This window comes from Phacochoerus africanus, chromosome 13 (assembly GCF_016906955.1).
Source record: "Phacochoerus africanus isolate WHEZ1 chromosome 13, ROS_Pafr_v1, whole genome shotgun sequence".
Taxonomy (NCBI): Eukaryota; Metazoa; Chordata; class Mammalia; order Artiodactyla; family Suidae; genus Phacochoerus; species Phacochoerus africanus.
In genome coordinates this window covers 7401775-7419021 of record NC_062556.1, presented here as the reverse complement: position 1 = coordinate 7419021, position 17247 = coordinate 7401775, and the positions used below count along the sequence as shown (strand labels likewise).

General features: G+C 48.4%; 1 protein-coding gene across 4 annotated transcripts in view; it reads right to left on the bottom strand.

Moving 5' to 3' along the window:
- The window catches only part of ALOX5AP (arachidonate 5-lipoxygenase activating protein), a 28104-nt gene extending 11500 nt beyond the window's left edge, over positions 1 to 16604 (bottom strand). For 3 of the 4 annotated variants that reach the window (XM_047755842.1, XM_047755843.1, XM_047755845.1), the window contains exons 1-3: positions 16456 to 16604; positions 9106 to 9205; positions 1077 to 1147 (exon numbers count right to left, since the gene is read on the bottom strand). In XM_047755842.1, the coding sequence (XP_047611798.1) occupies positions 1077 to 1147; positions 9106 to 9205; positions 16456 to 16525 (241 nt within the window). In that variant the 5' untranslated portion in view covers positions 16526 to 16604. Of the gene's footprint in view, positions 1 to 1076; positions 1148 to 9105; positions 9206 to 11044; positions 11804 to 16455 lie in introns of those variants that run through there. The other variant, XM_047755844.1, reaches the window with a different exon arrangement.
- Positions 16605 to 17247: the final 643 nt, after the last annotated feature.

The following is a 17247-nucleotide window of genomic DNA, read 5'->3' as shown; positions in this document are numbered from 1 at the left end:
ATCCTGGCTCTATTATTCACCAGGTGAGCAACCCTGAGCAGGTTACTTTATCTCCCTGAATCAAAGTGTCCTGGTGGCCTAGTGGTGAATGATTTGGGGTTGTCACTGCTGTGGAGTGGGTTTGATCCCTGGCTTAGGGAACATCTGTGTGCCTCGCATGGCTAAAAAAAAGGTAACAGAGTGAAATAATATCCACTTTATCTACTTTATAAAATGGATGAAGACAATGAAGATGAAATCATTTATCAGAGAACACCAGTGGGCCTTTCTCATGCACTGATGGGCCTGGGAGCTGGCCAGGTCATGCCAAACCTTCACCGGAGACAGTGCCAATCTCCAAAGGGGACCAAAATTATGTCTTGGGGTTCCATTTAATTTTTTTTTTTAAAGGCTGCAGCTGCAGCACATGGAAGTTCCCAGGCTAGGAGTCAAATTGGAGCTGCAGCTGCCGGTCTATACCACAGCTACAATGCTGGATCCAAGCTGCATCTTCGACCTACACTGTAGCTTTTGGTAAGGCCAGATCCTTAACCCACTGAGGAAGGCCAGGGATAGAACCCAAATCCTCATGGACAATATGTTTGGTTCTTAACCCGCTGAACCACAATGCCAACTCCTGGTTTTAAATTAACTCTGGGAATCAACTTGCTGCAGTCAAGACTGTGGGTTACTGATAATCCAGGCCCACAGAGGACCGCCACGCTGAAGCCTATTAGCAGGACAGCCAATGACAGCCGTCCCCGAACAGACCCCTTGGGCGCTCTCATTTATAATGCCCTTGCATCTGAGCTAACACTGCTTAAGGATTCTGAGTCACATTCAGCCTTAAACCACCCTTGTCAGCGCCGCCACTCTCCACCAGTCACCGGGGAGTCGGCATTAGCGACGCATTACCGCCCGCTCTGCGAGGGAGCAGCGCAGGTAGAAACACAATCTCCGGAGGGATCTCGCCCCTCCAGGGCTTCACGGATTGGAGCTGGAGATCAGGCAAAGTCTTTTCAACAAGAACCTGTACTTGAACTTCCTCGCAAGGCACGTTTCAGAGAAAAAACACACAAAGGAGGAGCCTGGGTTACCTTGGCTACAGAAGAGACCTGCACTCCAGAGCACCACGAGGAAGGTGGGGTATGCATCGACACAGTTCTGGCTGTGGAAATAAATAAACAACGGGAGAAATCAGGAGATGTGCTACTGCAGTGCAATCTGAAAATTACCTGAAACCCTTAATTAAAAATCACAGTCGTGGAGTTCATATTGTGGCTCAGCGATAACGAACCCGACTAGTATCCATGAGGATTAGGGTTCAATCCCTGGCCTTGCTCGGTGGGTCAGGGATCTGGCATTGCCATGAGCTGCAGTACAGGTAGTAGATGCGGCTCAGATCTGGCGTTGCTGTGGCTGTGGCGTAGGCCGGCAGGTGCAGCTCAGATTCGCTTAGCCTGGGAACTTCCATATGCCAGCGGCCCTAAAAATAATAATAATGATAATAATCACCATTGCGCATGGGCTCAAACCCTATTTATAATTCCACTGGCATCTACTGAAAAGATGGGGCAGCGAGCACGTCAGAAACAGAGAGTGGTATAAAGTGAACACCTGTTTACTCCCTTCCTCAGTGAAGTAGATCAGAGACACGGTTTCCTGATGGATTCACCATGGCAGGGTTATTGCTCCAGGCTATGCCAATGCACTTCTTGGAATTGAAAAGTGAGCAATGTAGCTGGCAGGGCGGAATGGTGGTCAGGGTGGGGGTGTCAGGGAAGAGGGACCTGACTCGGGAAACCTTCAAGTCAGACACACAAGTCAGCTCAGATCATCGGGCCAGGCTGAGGAAGGAAGGGAGAGTTTCAAGCATTCAGGCACCTGGGTTGATTCAGAAAAGCTGGTGCTCAGAAATCTTGCTGCTGGAGCGATGGCCTTGTGCAGGGCCCAGTCTCCACCCCCGTGGAGGTCTTCCACTCTCCACCAGGCACCATGCTGGGGTCTCACACCCTCCATCTCCTTTAAACTGCACGAGTTTCCCATGGCTTCGGGGGCGGGGAAGGAGCCATAACCCAAGAAAAATTTATTATTTGGAGGTCAGAAGTCCAAGATCACTCTCCTTGGGCCAAAAGGAAGAAATGAAGGAAGACACGAAGGTGTCAGCCTGGCTGCATTCCTTCTGGAGATGCACTGCTTCTGTTTCCTTGCCTGCTCCAGCTTCCAGAGATCACCCTGGACAGTGGCCCCCTCCAACCTCAGAGCCAGCAGGGGCCGATCACGTCTTTGGGACACCAGCTCTTCTGCTTCCTTCTTCCACATCTGAATGACCCTTGTGATTGCAGCCAGATAGACCAGGATAGTCTTTATCTTTAGGTTGACTAGTTAGAACCTCGAGCACCACCCTCCCCCACAATGTAACCAAGCCTATCCACCTGTTCCCAGGATTAGAATGAACATCTTTGGGGGTGTTATTCTGCCTAGACAATTAGTCTCATGTTGCAGATGAGAAACTGAATCTTCAAGAAGTTGAATCACCTGCCCAGGGTCACCTGGCTACAAAGTAGCCAAGTCAAGATTCACACCCTGGTCAGTTCAACTCCAAAAACAGGTCTGTAATCTCTTTGATTCCACATGACTCAGAAATATCGTGGGTTCAATTCCAGACCACTGCCATAAAACAAATACCACAGTAAGGCAAGTCACATGAACGTCTTGCTTTCCTAGTGCGTATAAAAGTGGATGTTGATAGAGATCCCCCTGTGGTGCAGCAGGATCGACAGCATCTCTGCAGAACCAGGATGCAGGTTCAATCCCTGGCCTGGAAGGGCGAGTTAAAGGATCCAGCATTGCTGCAGCTGCAGTGTAGGTCGCAACTGTGGCTTGGACCTGACGCCTGGCGGGGGAACTTCCACATGCCGTGGGACAGCCAAAAAAGAAAAAAAAGAAGTGGATGTTTATGGTATACCATAATCCAATAAGTGGGTGAGGTTATTGTGTCTAAAAAACAAAGTACACATCTTAATTTTAAAATATTATATGGCTAAAAAATGCTAACCATCATCTGACAGTGCAGAGCGGCCAGAAACCTTTGATTTGTAAAAAACTCAGTATCTGCAAAGCATAATAAAACAAGGTTTGCCTATACTCAAACTGCCTGTGAGAGTCCTCTTGAGACGTTTACAGCCTGGATTGGGTGAATCAACATCCACATCCATGGAAACACCACACAATGAGATATAAGGGGGAGGGGCAAGGCAAAAGAGTGGACAGGGCACGTAACAAGGATCTGGCCCCCGCCGGACATTAACCAGCAGTTTGTCACTGGCAACGCAACCTCTCTGGACTAGTTTCCTTACCTGTAACACTAAGAGACTAAAAATTCATAACTCTGAGATTCACTTAAGCTCTGAGAGTAGATGGTCTAATGTACTGGTTCTCAAGGTGTGGTCCCTGGAAACTTGTTAACAATGGGGACCTACAGGATGTAAAACTGGGGGTAGGGGAAACCAGTGTTTTAATAAGCCCTCCAGCTGATTCTGATGCCTGCTCAAGTTTTGGCAATTAGCCTGCTCTGGTCTAAGGCAATTCAAACTATAGAGGGAAAAACAAAGACGCAAATTTTGAAACATATTTGGCCTTTTATCCAAATTCCTTGCTTGGATCCTTCTTGATCTGGTTCAAGCAGAGAGGGTCTCACAATTCAGCTGGTACCACTGAGAACCCTGGGATGATCAGCCCTTGGTCCTTTTATCAGAGAGTCAATGAATGTAAAAGGTAAGAACCCAGCATATCCTGTCCTGGGTAGACACAGGAGAGACAGCAGAGCTGCTGGCCTGGCTCGGTGCTCTGGGGGCCCAGGAGCTCCACGTCTATGGGCACAGTAAGAACTCCAAAGGACAGGAGCTTCGAACCAGTCCACCATCTGGGCTGGAGCACTCAGTGAATAAACAGGTTCCAAAACGAAAACTGTTGTAGCCACTAAGCAGGAGCATCACACCTATTCTTATAAATCATTAGAGACTCAAAACTACAGCCTCAGGACTTTGAGAACACGATCCATTTCCCAGTTCAAGAAAAGCAGAGAGAAAAATTCCTTTTTATTAAGTTGAATAATGTTCCATATCTGATGGCCCTAACGCCTGATGCTGTAACAGTTTGAAAATCTATTAATACCAAAGCTCTCCCCTGCTTCCTCTCATTCCCACACTTCTGCTTTTGTTTGTTTTGATGTAGTGATTTTGTCTGGGCTATGCAAAATTTTTAAAAATTCTTTATGGTCCCAGGGTTGTGCTCAGAGAGAGAACTGTCTGGTGATTTGACACTGGATCGGTCAGTCAATAATTCCTGCTTATTATCTCAAGTCACCACGGTCCCCGGTAAAAGATGGTTTGCCTGGAATTGAGTGAAACTCCCCTGACTCTAAGAAAATAGGCTCATCTCTCCATTTCCAGAATATGCCCAGAGTCCTAACCCTCACTCTGGCTCAAGCTAGCCCCTCTCCTTAGCCAGGGCCTCCACCCAAAGCTCCATGCACACATGCCCCTCCTTGACAGAGGGCTGCTGCTGGGCTGAACTCCAGGAGCTGTGGCCGGTGATGCAGCTGCCTCTTGGGGCCTAGAGGATGCTCATGTGGTCAAAGAGCCTGGGTCCAACGTGGCGTCTGCCACTTTCCGACTGTGTGGTTGTGGGTACACTTCCTGGCCTTAGAGTCTCAATTTCTTCATCTAGTAGAGGTGAATGGAGACGTGGTAATTACGCCCTGGGCTGTTGTGAGAATAAAACAAGCCAAGCAGTGCCTGGCTTGTAGTAACCATTCAATAAACAGTGGCTATTATTCCTCTAACCTCTTCCTTCTCAGAATCCCCAATGGAAATACCTTTCCTACTAACAAATCATTATTATCCCAAATATTCTTCTTGCCATTTTTTTCTGCAAGACAAAACTGACAAACCCATTTTGTCCATCATTTCTTGAGGCCTAACTATGAGCTACTCAGCAGATCCCCCAACAATTCACTGTGCTGTGTTAAGTTGGATGCACTGCACAGTCCGTGCTTTTATGGAGAAAAGGACTCATTCAGGGTTTTCCCATTCACTTTTCTCCACCTTTGGGAATGAGATATAGAAACACTTCATGTTTTGCTAGTTAATTGGGGTTCATTTAAAATAAGTAAATATAGGAGGGATAAATTAGGAGTTTTGGATTAAAATATACACACTACTATAGGAGTTTCTACTGTAGCACAGTGGGTTAAGGTTCCAGCACGTGTGGTGTAGGTCACAGCTGCAGCTTGGATTTGATCCCTGGCCTGGGAACTTACATATGCCATGGGTGCAGCCAAAAAAAGAAAAAATATACGCTATATATAAAAACAAATAACCAACAAGGACCTTCTGTATGGCACAGGGAACTCTACTCAATATCTTTTAATAACCTATATGGGAAAAGAATCTGAAAAATAGTACAAATGGATAGATAGATATGTATATGTATAACTGAATCACTTTACTGTACACCTGAAACTAACACAACGTTGTAAATCAACCATATTTCAATAAAAATTAAAATAGCACTAAAAGTAAAAGCACTAAAAGTAAATAGCACTAATAATAGTATCAATACTAATCAAAAGAATCAATGTAGGAGCTTCCGCCGTGGTGCAATAGGTTAAAGATGCGGCATTGTCTCTGAAGCAGCTCGGGTTTGATCCCCGACCTGGCGCAGTGGGTTAAGGATCTGGCATTGCAGCAGCTGTGGTATCGGTCCCAGCTGCAGCTGGGATTCAATCCCTGGCCTGGGAGACAGAGATGGAGATGTATCACCTTCACATAATTCAGCAAGTCCACACTACTTGGAAGTGAGTCTAGAGCAGATTCTGAGAGGTGCAGGGGAGGAGGAACCTTAGGATGGCACCCACCAAAGCACATTTTGTGAAATACTAAACCTCTGATTCCCTCTAGGAAAAAAAAAAAAAAAAAGAGGAGGGGTCTGTAGTTAAATAAGCCCTCCCTTTCTTGGAGGACTAAGAATTACAGTGTCTCATAATTTCTTACAAAGGTTCTTGAAAGTCTTGCGTATAGAACCTCTCCTTCCCTATCAACAGCTCACGGATTTGTAATCTATGGGACCCATTTTAGAAAATGACATATCTCCAGAGACCCATCTTCTCTCTGCCACCTGTCCTCCCCTGCATCCACGGGGAAGGATCTGAGGTCGGTTCTGAAATCGTTCTCACAAAATCAAACCAACTGCTCTGGCTGTACTCATCAGGTGGCAAAGGGCTTTGATCTAGGTTTTAGGCACAGGAAGAGAGAGTCAAGTTCAAGATCCTTTCATCTCTCAAACCCTGACTCAGCTCTGCCCTCGTGGGAGGTGGGTGGTGGAGCAGCCCATTAGCCAAGACCAAGTCTGGGCTGGGGGTCCCACCTGGCTGGGGAACTGCCCCCACACCCTGAACTATCTGTATCAGTCAGCAGTCATATTTTATGCTAGAAAATATGCATCAGGCTTTCCAACCCAACAGCATTTATTCTTTATGCCACCTTTTCTTTATACAGTCTCTACACATTTATGATCCCACACCCTCAGCCAAGAGTTTTGATGGTGCAACCCTAGGACAGGTAGATTTATGTACAAACTATACACACACACTACTCTCAATCGGCATATTAAAACTGAGTAAAGTTTAGTTTCCTATTTTTTAAATAGCAAGATTAGGAGTTCCCATCATGGCACAGTGGTTAATGAATCCGACTAGGAACCATGAGGTTGTGGGTTCAATCCCTGGCCTTGCTCAGTGGATTAAGGATCCAGCGTTGCCGTGGCTGTGGTGTAGGTCGCAGATGCGGCTCAGATTCTGTGTTGCGTGGCTCTGGCGTAGGCCAGTGGCTACAGCTCCGGTTAAACCCCTAGCCTGGGAACCTCCATGTGCCACGGGAGTGGCCCTAGAAAAGGCAAAAAAAAAGACAAAGAAAAAAAAATAGCAATATTAAATATGTGTTCTTTTCTTCCTGCGCCCCCATGGCTCATCACGCGCCCCTTTGGTGCCTCCAGAGGCCCCTGCAGAAGCCATCACTGGGGGGTGACTTTCTACTGGGCTAACACGCAAGGCCTTCCCAGTAGCTTCCTGGCCAGAGGCAAGCAGACTGGGGGCCCCTGGCTTTGCCAGAGGGCAGCAGCCCCTGCACTGCCCCCTTCATGGCCCACTGCAGACACAGCCAGGACTGGGTCAGAGAACAAGTGGTCTTTGTAACCGAACTACAGCAGTGTCTGGGCAACCTTTATCTTACAGAAAATTCTCCCCTTATCCCCTTAGTTCCCACCTCTCCTCTGTCTCCCTCCTCCCCTCCGTCTCCCTCCCCTCTGCTGGAGGGTAAGTGGGAAAGGCATGAGAGTCTGGGGAGCTGGGCTGCAGTACCCACACGGTGGGGATGCACCCACACTGTGGGGAGCACCAATCTCCCACCACCTTTCTCTAGTGCCTTCTGACCCCAAGAACCCCAAACCATGGCAGGACTTCCGAAAAACCCTTCCAAATGACAGCGCTGTGTTTATCAAAGGTTCTTGTAAGTCCCAGAAGCTTAGCCTGCCTGAGAGAAGCCAGAGTAGCAGGAGAAATTCTCAGACACTGCCCACCTCCCTTTTTTAAACCTTTCTGTCTCCCAGGTTTTCTCCTCTGCCTCCCGAAGGCACTTCTGCAATCTGGAGGCCCCAGTGGGACCAGGTGTTAGTACCACAGCTTCTTTGAAGCAGAGCTGGGCACTCCTGGGGGAAATGGCAGAACCAGGCGGCCTGGCCTGCTCCTACTTTACTGGCAAAATGGAAACCGAGCTTCTCATGGAGTACAGAGGAGTTCCACTGCTGCAGCCCTGCCCCACTTCTCCCAACTGGACCAGCGCTGCTCCGAAGAACACGATGGAGCTGCTGAGAGGGTAGTGATGTGGGAGGAAAGATGCGTCTCTTTCCAAACGGACAGAATAGTATCAGCGTTTCCTTGGATTCTGTTTTCAGGGAGGTTTTGGCGTCGCCCCCCATCGAGAACATTGTCTCTGCCCCTCTTCACCAGATGTGTCCGAGGGAACCTCTCCCATCTTTGCAAACAGCAGAGGGGCTGAAGGCACCCTACACACTTTCCCTGCCTCCTGTAAACATGAATATCTAAGATGGGTTAAACCACATCTTGAAACTTCTTCAATTGATTCTGAGGATTAATACACGGAAGGCCCAAATCTTAAGATAGAAATCTCCCTAAAGTAGTGGGGAAAGGATTTCCTGAGATCAGACTCCACAGGAGCGCTGGGGTGTGGGGTGGGGCAGGCAGGAGACGGGGGGCCCTGAGGGGCTGCATTTGCTCCCGCTATTCTAGCCATTCTAGAACTTTCCTTGTGTGGCCATGACTCCTCCTTTGGAAGGAGCTCTGGGGACATGAAAGTCACCTCCAAGCTGAGACTGAGGCCAGCTCCTCGGCCAACTCTGAGCTGCAGCCTTCCTTTCTGACCAGCCTCCAGCCACAAGCATGAGTGGCAGGTGACATGCCACTGACTGAACCTTCTGTTTAAACACATTCAGCAGAGAGGAAAATGAGTGTTTGAATAGCATCCTTCGGATTTGCATCCCAAATAGGCACCCACCTCCTTCACTGAGTTGTTCAGGTGTTTTCAAACAGTCTTTGTATTCAGAAATAAAGAATGGGAGGTGAGGAAGCCGTTGTATAATCCCCCTGGTTTTTCTGCCCTTGTTCTGGTTGTTCCAGCATCAGGAACCCCACCACCCTCCGCCAGAGGACCCAAGGAACGGTGACCTGCAGGTGGTCCTGCTTGTTGTTTCTGATGCCTGCCAGTGGGTAATGGCAAAACTAGTTCTGGACTGACCCCTCCAGGAAATTGGTCAAGACTGAGACTGAATGACTGGCTGACAGGTATCCTGAGCAGGGGAGCTGCGAAGATCCACTCCCCATTCCAACATTCCCACTTTCTCCCTTTAAACACCAGCACTTGCTATGCTGATGAAGAGCGTCCACAAAGCCCCCAAGGTGAAGTTCAACCTTCCCCGTGAGCTCCCCCTCCCCGGTCTTCGGAAGGTTGGCTGGCCCAGAAACACAGGCGGCCCAGGGTTTGGACTCACTTGGCAGTGTAGACCCGCTCAAAGGCAGGTGTCCCCGTCCTCTGGAAGCTCCGCCCATTATGGGTCTTGCTTTCGTGCTCCACCTTGTGGGCAAAGAACGCTGCCAGAGGAAAAGGTTTGGATTTGGGTTATAATTGACACATTCACCAGCCTGATATCCCATGATTTTACTAGAATGTTAAATGGTTCCTTAACTTGATCTCTAAACAGCCCCAAACATCCTCCATCAAATGTCACTGGGCAAAGTTTTATTCAGCAGCTACTCATCACTGTGTGTGGTGTGGCTGATGCAATGCTGAGCAGGACACAGTCCCCACTTTCAAGGATCCCACAGTTGGAAGAAGTAAGCAACCAAGTGAAGAACTTACACTACAGAGTGACTCATGTTAAGATGAACTTGAGTAAGGACAAGGAGTCAAGGGTAAAAGGGGACAACTTAATTCAGGGTTGGGATCTGAGAAGGGTTCGCAGAGGAAGTGGCACATAGGTAAAATCTGAAGAACAAGTAAGAAGTAGGCACACAGCTGGAGGGGGTAGGGGACAGAGAGGAGGTTGCCCCATCCTATGGAATGGAACATGCCAAGGTCCAGAGGCAAGAACCTGACCTTCAGTACATCCAGATTACAGGGAGACGGGGCGGGGGTGGGGAGTGGGCCCTGGGAGAATTACAAACGAGGCCGAAAAGGTAGGTGGTGAATCGGCCTTTCCATGACATTTCTCACCTGCCATGTGCCATATACTCAGCTTGCATCTGAGAACAAAACACACCAAGAGCCTTGGCCTGAGGAGCTTGTGTTCTGGAGGGTATACAGGAAGAGGAGACAGACCACAAACAGTAAACAAAAGGCAAAAATTAAATGATACAGTGTGTCGAGCTATGCTCAAAAGAGAAGGCAGAGCAGGGCAGGGGCCAGTGGGAACGCTGGACAGGGTGGCTGGGGGAGTTGCGAGGGAGAGTGAAGGAGAAAGCAGTGAGTGAGACAAGGATGAAGGTGATGGTTGGGAAGTGCCCAGGGGACTGAGCAGCATGATCATGACCTTGATGAGAGCCACGTTAAGAACCTGAATTTACTACCATTTCCAGAGCAACAGGGGGTTACAGGCAGGTGTAATCCTAGGAATGGTATCGTCAGAAAGCCACTGTTTCCATCGGGGTGAGTGTTTAGAGGGTGAGACCCAGGGCAGGGGAAAAGACAGCAAGAAGCTGGTGAGGATGATGCTGGAGGCATTAACAGATGCCAAGGAGTTCCCTGGTGGCCTAGCAGTTAAGGATTCAGTGTTGTCACTGCTGTGAGTCAGGTTCGATCCCTGGCCCAGAAACTTCTGCACGCCATGGGTGCAGCAAAGCAAACAAACAAAGGATGCCAAAGAGACAGACTCCGTCTATAGACAGGGTGATGGGGGTGGGGGATGAAGATCTCTCTCCCCGTACCCCTCCTCTTTTATTCCCTTCTCCCATTTCAAGAGTGAAAAAGGGAAAAGTGTGATTGTCAGCATCCGCTCACAGGATTCTTTTTCATCACCTTCATATTGGCTGTCTCACAAAGACGTGAAAAGGATGCCTCATCAATTGTGTCCATGAATAAAAGCCCTTTTCCTTTTTGGCAAAAATACATTCCTGCCCTAGCTCTGTGCCCGTAAGGAGGCAGAGCTGCAGGGCTGGCGTGCATGAAGGCCCCCTGTCAGGCGCTTGATACACATCCTTTGCTGGGCTTGGCACCTGCTCTGGGAATGGAGGAGCACTGTCCCCACTTTGTAGACAAGAGCTCAGGGAGGTTAAAGAACTTTCTGAGAACCACTCCATGGGGGAGCGGGAAAGCTGGGATTCAAACCCAGCTGGGTATCCCAGGCCATGTTTATCCTCTCCTGTGGCCCCGAAGCTCACACAGGGGCTCCACTAGCTACACAGGATCTGAGAGCCCAATGGGCCACTTCTTACCATGGAAAACAGTGGACATTCTGGTCATCGTCTTTCTGGAACACCAGGTGACACCCCCAGCCTCTGAGCATGTCAACAGAGCCGGTATGAAGAAAGTCCAAGGTTATTTCCGCAACCAGCTGCACAGTGTGACTGTGCTTCTCCAAATCTGCCTCTTCTTCCTCCCCTTGCCCAGAGAACAAACCCCTTCCTCTTCTCCAAGCCTTAGCCTCACCTACAACCTTGACCCCCTTTCCGCCACTCTCTCGGATCTGTGTACATCAGTGTTTGTTGGGTTTCCTGAACCTCTGTCCCTGTTTTTGTCCTTCTCTTTACCCTAGAAACACACTCAGCTATTTCCTACCCTCAAAACAAAACAAACATTCATCTGTTGGAGCCCAAACAGCCCAAGGGACTGTCTTTGGGGTTAGAGCCTTGAAAGGCATATTTACAGTTCACCGAAGTCCCATGGGTGAGCCCTACACAGGCTGACTCTATTCGGAGAAGAGGACTTCGGGGAGCTGAAAAAGATCAAAGGCACCCCATCCTCTTCTCCCTATCAGAACCAAACTTATGGTTACCCAAGGGGAAACGCTGGGGGCAAGGATGAGTTAAGAGGTTTGGGTGAACATGTATACACAAGTTTCTATGAAATGGGTAAGTAACAGGACCTACTCTGCAGCACAGGCAAATCTACCTGATAGTCTGCAATGACCTATAAGGGAAAAGCATCTGAAAAGGGAAGCATATATGGATATGCATAGCTGATTGCCTTTGCTGTAAGCTTGAAATTTATAGAACTTTGTATGTCAGCTATACTCCAAAATTTATTTATTTATTTATTTTAGGACCATAGGTGCAGTATATGGAAGTTCCCAGGCTAGGGGTCGAATTGGAGCTACAGCTGCCCACCTATGCCACAGCCACAAGAACACCAGATCCCAAGCCAACTCTTTGATCTATACCACAGCTCATGGCAACAATGGATCCTTAACCCATGAGTGGGTCCAAGGATCAAACCCACGTCCTCATGGTTACGAGTTGGGTTCATTTCCGCTGAGCCATGATGAGAACTCCCAATAAAAATTTTTAAAAATAAAAAAATATTAAAAAAGCAAAAAACAAAACAAAACAAAAACAAGCATGCCTCAGTCCACTATCCCATAAGCATCTACCTCTTCTTCCTTCTAAGCTAAACTTGGAAGAGTTGGGTCACCTTTGTCTCCAAAGACTGACACCAACTCCTATTAGCCTCAACCATGTTACAGACACTTCATGCAAAGACCATCCACACACTTCTCATGGCTGGCGGCTACCATCAGGCCAAACCAGAGAGACAGACACACAGAGAGAGAAGGCTCTGAATCCTTACCAAGAACCTGCCACACGCTGGGCTCTGCTCGCTGCTCTATGTTATTATCTCAGGCAAGACCTGCAACCACCACTTGTGGAAGGTATTAGAAACTCCACTTGTCCACTGAGGAAACTGAGGGTCAGAGAAGATAAATAACTTTCTCAAGACCACATATAAAGGTCTTGAGATTTTCCTTAACCACAAAATTAGTATGAGCCAGCGGTGTGATAGAAAAAAATAGCTCGCACATTGAGTACTTTGACAGAATTGGTGTCTGGATCCCAGGAAATTTCCTGCATGGAAACGCCGATCTGCATCTTAGAAAGAACATGGCAAGCTGGTCGGAGGGGGGGAACCCAGTGACAAGGAACTCTGGAAACCAAGTCATACGAGAGATGACATGTGGAAGGACGAGTGTTACAGCTGATTTTGTAAACACAGAGGCAGCAGACACAGTCTAAGCTTTTCCAAAGAACAGACACAGACACGTGGATAGAAAATACAGGACAACACATTTCAGTTCAGCATAAGAGAGGACTTCCTCGGGCGTGGGGGATGGATGGACTGGGCATTTGGGGTTAGCAGATGCAAACCATTATTCAGAGAACAGATAAACAACAAGGTCCCGTTGTATAACACAGGGAAATTTATTCAGTAGCCTGTGATAAACCATAATGGAAAAGAATATAAACATATATACATATATGTATATATACCTCTGAATAACTGCTATATAGCAGAAATTAACAAAACATTATAAATCAGCTAAACTTCAATTTTTTAAAAAAGTGAAAAACAAAAGAGAGAGAACTTCCCAAAGACTGCGTGCTCAGATGAATGAACAGAAGACAATATATGGAGGGGAAACATCTAGTCTTTGGATTAGGTCTGAATCCCAGTTTCAGCACTATTGGGTCCGGAACCTCCAACCAATAGTCTGACCTCTCTAAACCCCACTTTGCTTCTCTGTGAAATAAGAATAAAAGTATCTATTTCATAGGCTGCAAGGATTAAATGCGATAATGCTATGTCCAGCGCAAAGCACAATACTCGACACAAAGAAAACTCTCAAAACACTTCACAACGGGAAGGGCCAGCCCAGTGGGCTGGGAGTGCTTCATCACGGGAGTGTTTGGGTAGGGGATGATGATGGTGGCATCAAGAAGATTTCTATCACCATCCTGCTTTCTGGGGGCTGGGCTCAGGGTCCCACCCCACAGCTCACCGTCCCCAACCTAATTAGCTTGGCTCCCTGTGGAAATCACTTTCTCCGAATCTGTGTTTCTCGAGTTTGCTCCACATCGAAGCTGCTGGCACCTTGGCTGGGGCAGCTGGATGCTCTCCTTATGCTCCTCATAGGAAACTCATCTTACACTCTCTCAGAAACCAGGCTTTGGGAGTTCTGGTCCAGGGCTCTTGGATCTACTTCAGACTTGTTCTGCATTTCCAGATCGGCACTCTGCTGGATCAAGTTGGCACAGGGCCAGGAGTTGAAAGATTTTGATGACTAAAGAGTATTTGGGAGGCAGAGGAGGAAGTTACCAGGCGGGTGGGCGCCACCTCTCCTGGGGAATCCGGCTCACACCAGGCACTGAGAGGGCACAGCCCCCACAGCAGCACAGTCACTGGGCCTCCTTGCCTGGGGACAACACAGAGTGTGCCGCGTCTGGCAACAACGCATAGATAGTTCTTAGAACTAACAGGATGGGTTTGTAATGGAATTGAGGTGGAGGAGTTGCAGGGGAAGAAAAAGCACAGTTTTTGCATATTTTCTGAACTCAAAATGTAGATCTACCTTTTGCAACATTGAGGTTAATTAGAATTGCAAAGAGAGGTCCTGGAACTACATTTGGACCTTTATGTTTGCCTAAAAAGTCACAGTTAAAACAGGCAGAGGTGTTATCTCCCAAGTCATTTGAATTTTTCTTGTTCCCCTTCATGGGCACATTCAACAGTTAGAGACAGAAAGGCCTCACAGGGCAACCTCAGTAGCACATGGGAGCCCTGCTCTCAGCCTCAGAGGTGAGCGGGGCTCATCCTGAGTCTCCGAGGGGGAGACAAGGGCTCCTTTGGTGCCTTCAAATGGACAGCATGAAAGGAGACTTCTCTGTTGAAAGTCACTTTGCCCTCATGTTGCCCCGGCTGCTCACAGGGGGCGGGAGAGGGAGAGAGGCCATGACACGGGGGCCGTGCTCTCGACACCACCACACACACACCCCAATCAACTGCCTGCCCGGAGTGAAAAGCCTCCAGCCCAAAGCAGAGGCTGGTCTGCACTGGTCTCTCCCCCACAGGAAGCCTCATCAGTTCATGGGACTGTTACTGATGCCATCGTGTTCTGTCGTTATCTGAAATGGCCTCCGAAAGGCTGCGGTTAAAACTCAGATGTGTGAACCTCTATAATCTCCCTTCTGCCAAAAATAGTTACAAATATCATCGTCTGCCCAAGTCTGCTCTGAGTTTGTTGTGCTTCTGTAGAAAAGCCCAGGACCCACTGGACAGACCAAGGCCAGGACCTGGAACATCTCAGGAAGGCTGAAGAGACTCTGTTCCCACAGGGGGAGACACTGCACCTTCCCCCACTCACCTCAGGGTGAACTCGAACCTCTTCTTGGCCCCATCTGCACAGGCAGCTGAGGGGACACTGGCTCCCGACCGCTGACACTGGTCAGCGAGACTGATGGCAGGAGGAGGGCAGGGGCAGGGGGCAGAGCCTACGGAGCCCAGCAAGCAGTGGCGCCCGCCCCCCATGGGGACTGGGCAGCAATGTGGGCTTCCTGCCTACTTGTCTGCCCACCTTTTCCTGCTACCCTTGCCTTTCCTGGGAGGCAGGAACCGCCCTGTCTTGTTTGCTGCCATGTCTTGTTTGTCTCCATGGATGGTGGACCCTTCCTGGACAGAGCAGGGTCCCTGTGGCGCATAGATGAATGAGTGAATCCCTTGGTGATTTGTAAGAGCCAGGGAGCCCCAGGCAGGAAACAGCAATGGCCTAAGGAAATGGCAGCCTCAACCGTCCACTTGTTCCCAGCTGAGCTACAACTCTATTGTGTGAGATTTACTATGAAAAATGTTTGGATCAGAAAGCTGCCAAGGGTGCTCCATGTAGGAAACACACTGGCAGTATGCAAAGTTGGGGCTCTCTGGGGGTGTGTGTGTGTGTTGTGGGGGGCATGTGCCCAGAAAGCTCATCACCATCCTCTGTCCACACCCAAGTGGAGGAAAATATCAGAATATCCCAAAGTGATCCAATTCCCAAATTTCCAAAGTGTACGAGCGTTCAGTGACTGTCATTAAGTTAGAGAGCTGCCCCTGGTAATGCCTCTCCTGCAAATCCCAAAGACAGGCGATAACTGACAGGACGGGGTCTGAGGCAGCCCTGACTCAGAACTTGAAGGAGAAAGTTCTACCCAGTGTTGCTTTTCCAGCTCTGGGTAACTGGCTTGGTTTGAGGGATAGTAGGGGTAATGGGAATGCGAACCCCAAACCAAAAAATCCTCCTACTCTCTCTCTCCTTTTATGTAAGTACATAATGCCTACAAAAATTGCTTCCAAACAAAGTATGACAAGGAACATGTTTCTTCAAAAGAAAAAGGCAATACAGAGGTAAAATAATGAGAAGGTGAAATCCCTCCATGCCCTGCAAATCCTCTTTTTTTTTTTTTTTTTTTTTTTTAGCCTACAGGTAACTCCTGTTGCACTGCAGTCAGCTGAGCTGCACTTAGTAAAACCCAGGGTGAACATATATCTAACTTCCCCCTTCTAGGCTGCCTTCCCTCCAACCCCTCTCTGGCCACAGTAGTTAAAATGCTGATTGCAGGCACTTCAGTGAAGGTTTCTGATCAGCCTCCAGCCTCTCGACCTGGCTCTACAGACTAATCATCCCCATAAAGGGAAGGAAAGACCAGGAGAAGGAAAACCCCAAATTCAGGCAGAAATGTGCACTCCCCCTCTACATTCCAGGAAAGATACAAATATAGATGAGACAGAAGTGTACACTCACACACACACACACAGTTGTGTAAGCCTGCCTTTCAAACAACTAGAAACACAATCTCCCCCGAGGGAGGGGCTTCCCTACCGTTCTGGACCACGCTGATGAGGGTGACGATGGCCAGCAGGACAATGTTGCCCATGGCTTCCTGATCCATGTTTGATTCAGGCTCCCAGCAAGGACTGCTCAGCTCCGTGGCACCCCAGGTCCGCACTGTGCAGGAAAGGGAAGTGAGGGCTCAACTCTGCCTGTCATCATTAGCATTTCCAAAGGGCCCAGCAGATGACAGGCCTTCTTCTTCCTCTTTAACTATAGCCACCAGGGTGCCCTGGCTCTGAGCGTCCTGCCAGAAGAAGCCAGGCTCTGGAGAGGAGCAGGAAGGGAAGAAAAAGAGAAACTTGTTTTTTATTTATAGGGCACCAAAAAGATCTGTGTCCAGAGACCTGTCTGTCTTTCTTTCCTTGAATTCCTAGGACAAATATAAATACTTAACACATGGCAGGGTCCAGAGTACCAGCCAAATAATAAGGTCTGGATGAATGAGCAAACGAATGAATGATGATGAGACGGAGGGCTGTAGTCTTGTTTCTACAGGAAACAAGCAACAAGAGACTTAAAACGAAACCAAGGAACTTAGATAAGGAGCAGAAAGAGGTCACAGGTGACCCCTAAGGAAAAGCTTCCACCCAGGAAGGATGGCGAAACACCACACCTGGCTTCTCTGAGGTAATTACTGAGACACTTCCCTGGAATCTTCCCAACATAATAATAAATGTGGAGAGAAGGCGTGAGCGTGGCCATGCTGGCTGAGGCAGGTGGTGGCATTTACAGGAGAGTTTTCTCTGTGTAAATGGCAATCCCTCGGAAGTTACACAGAAA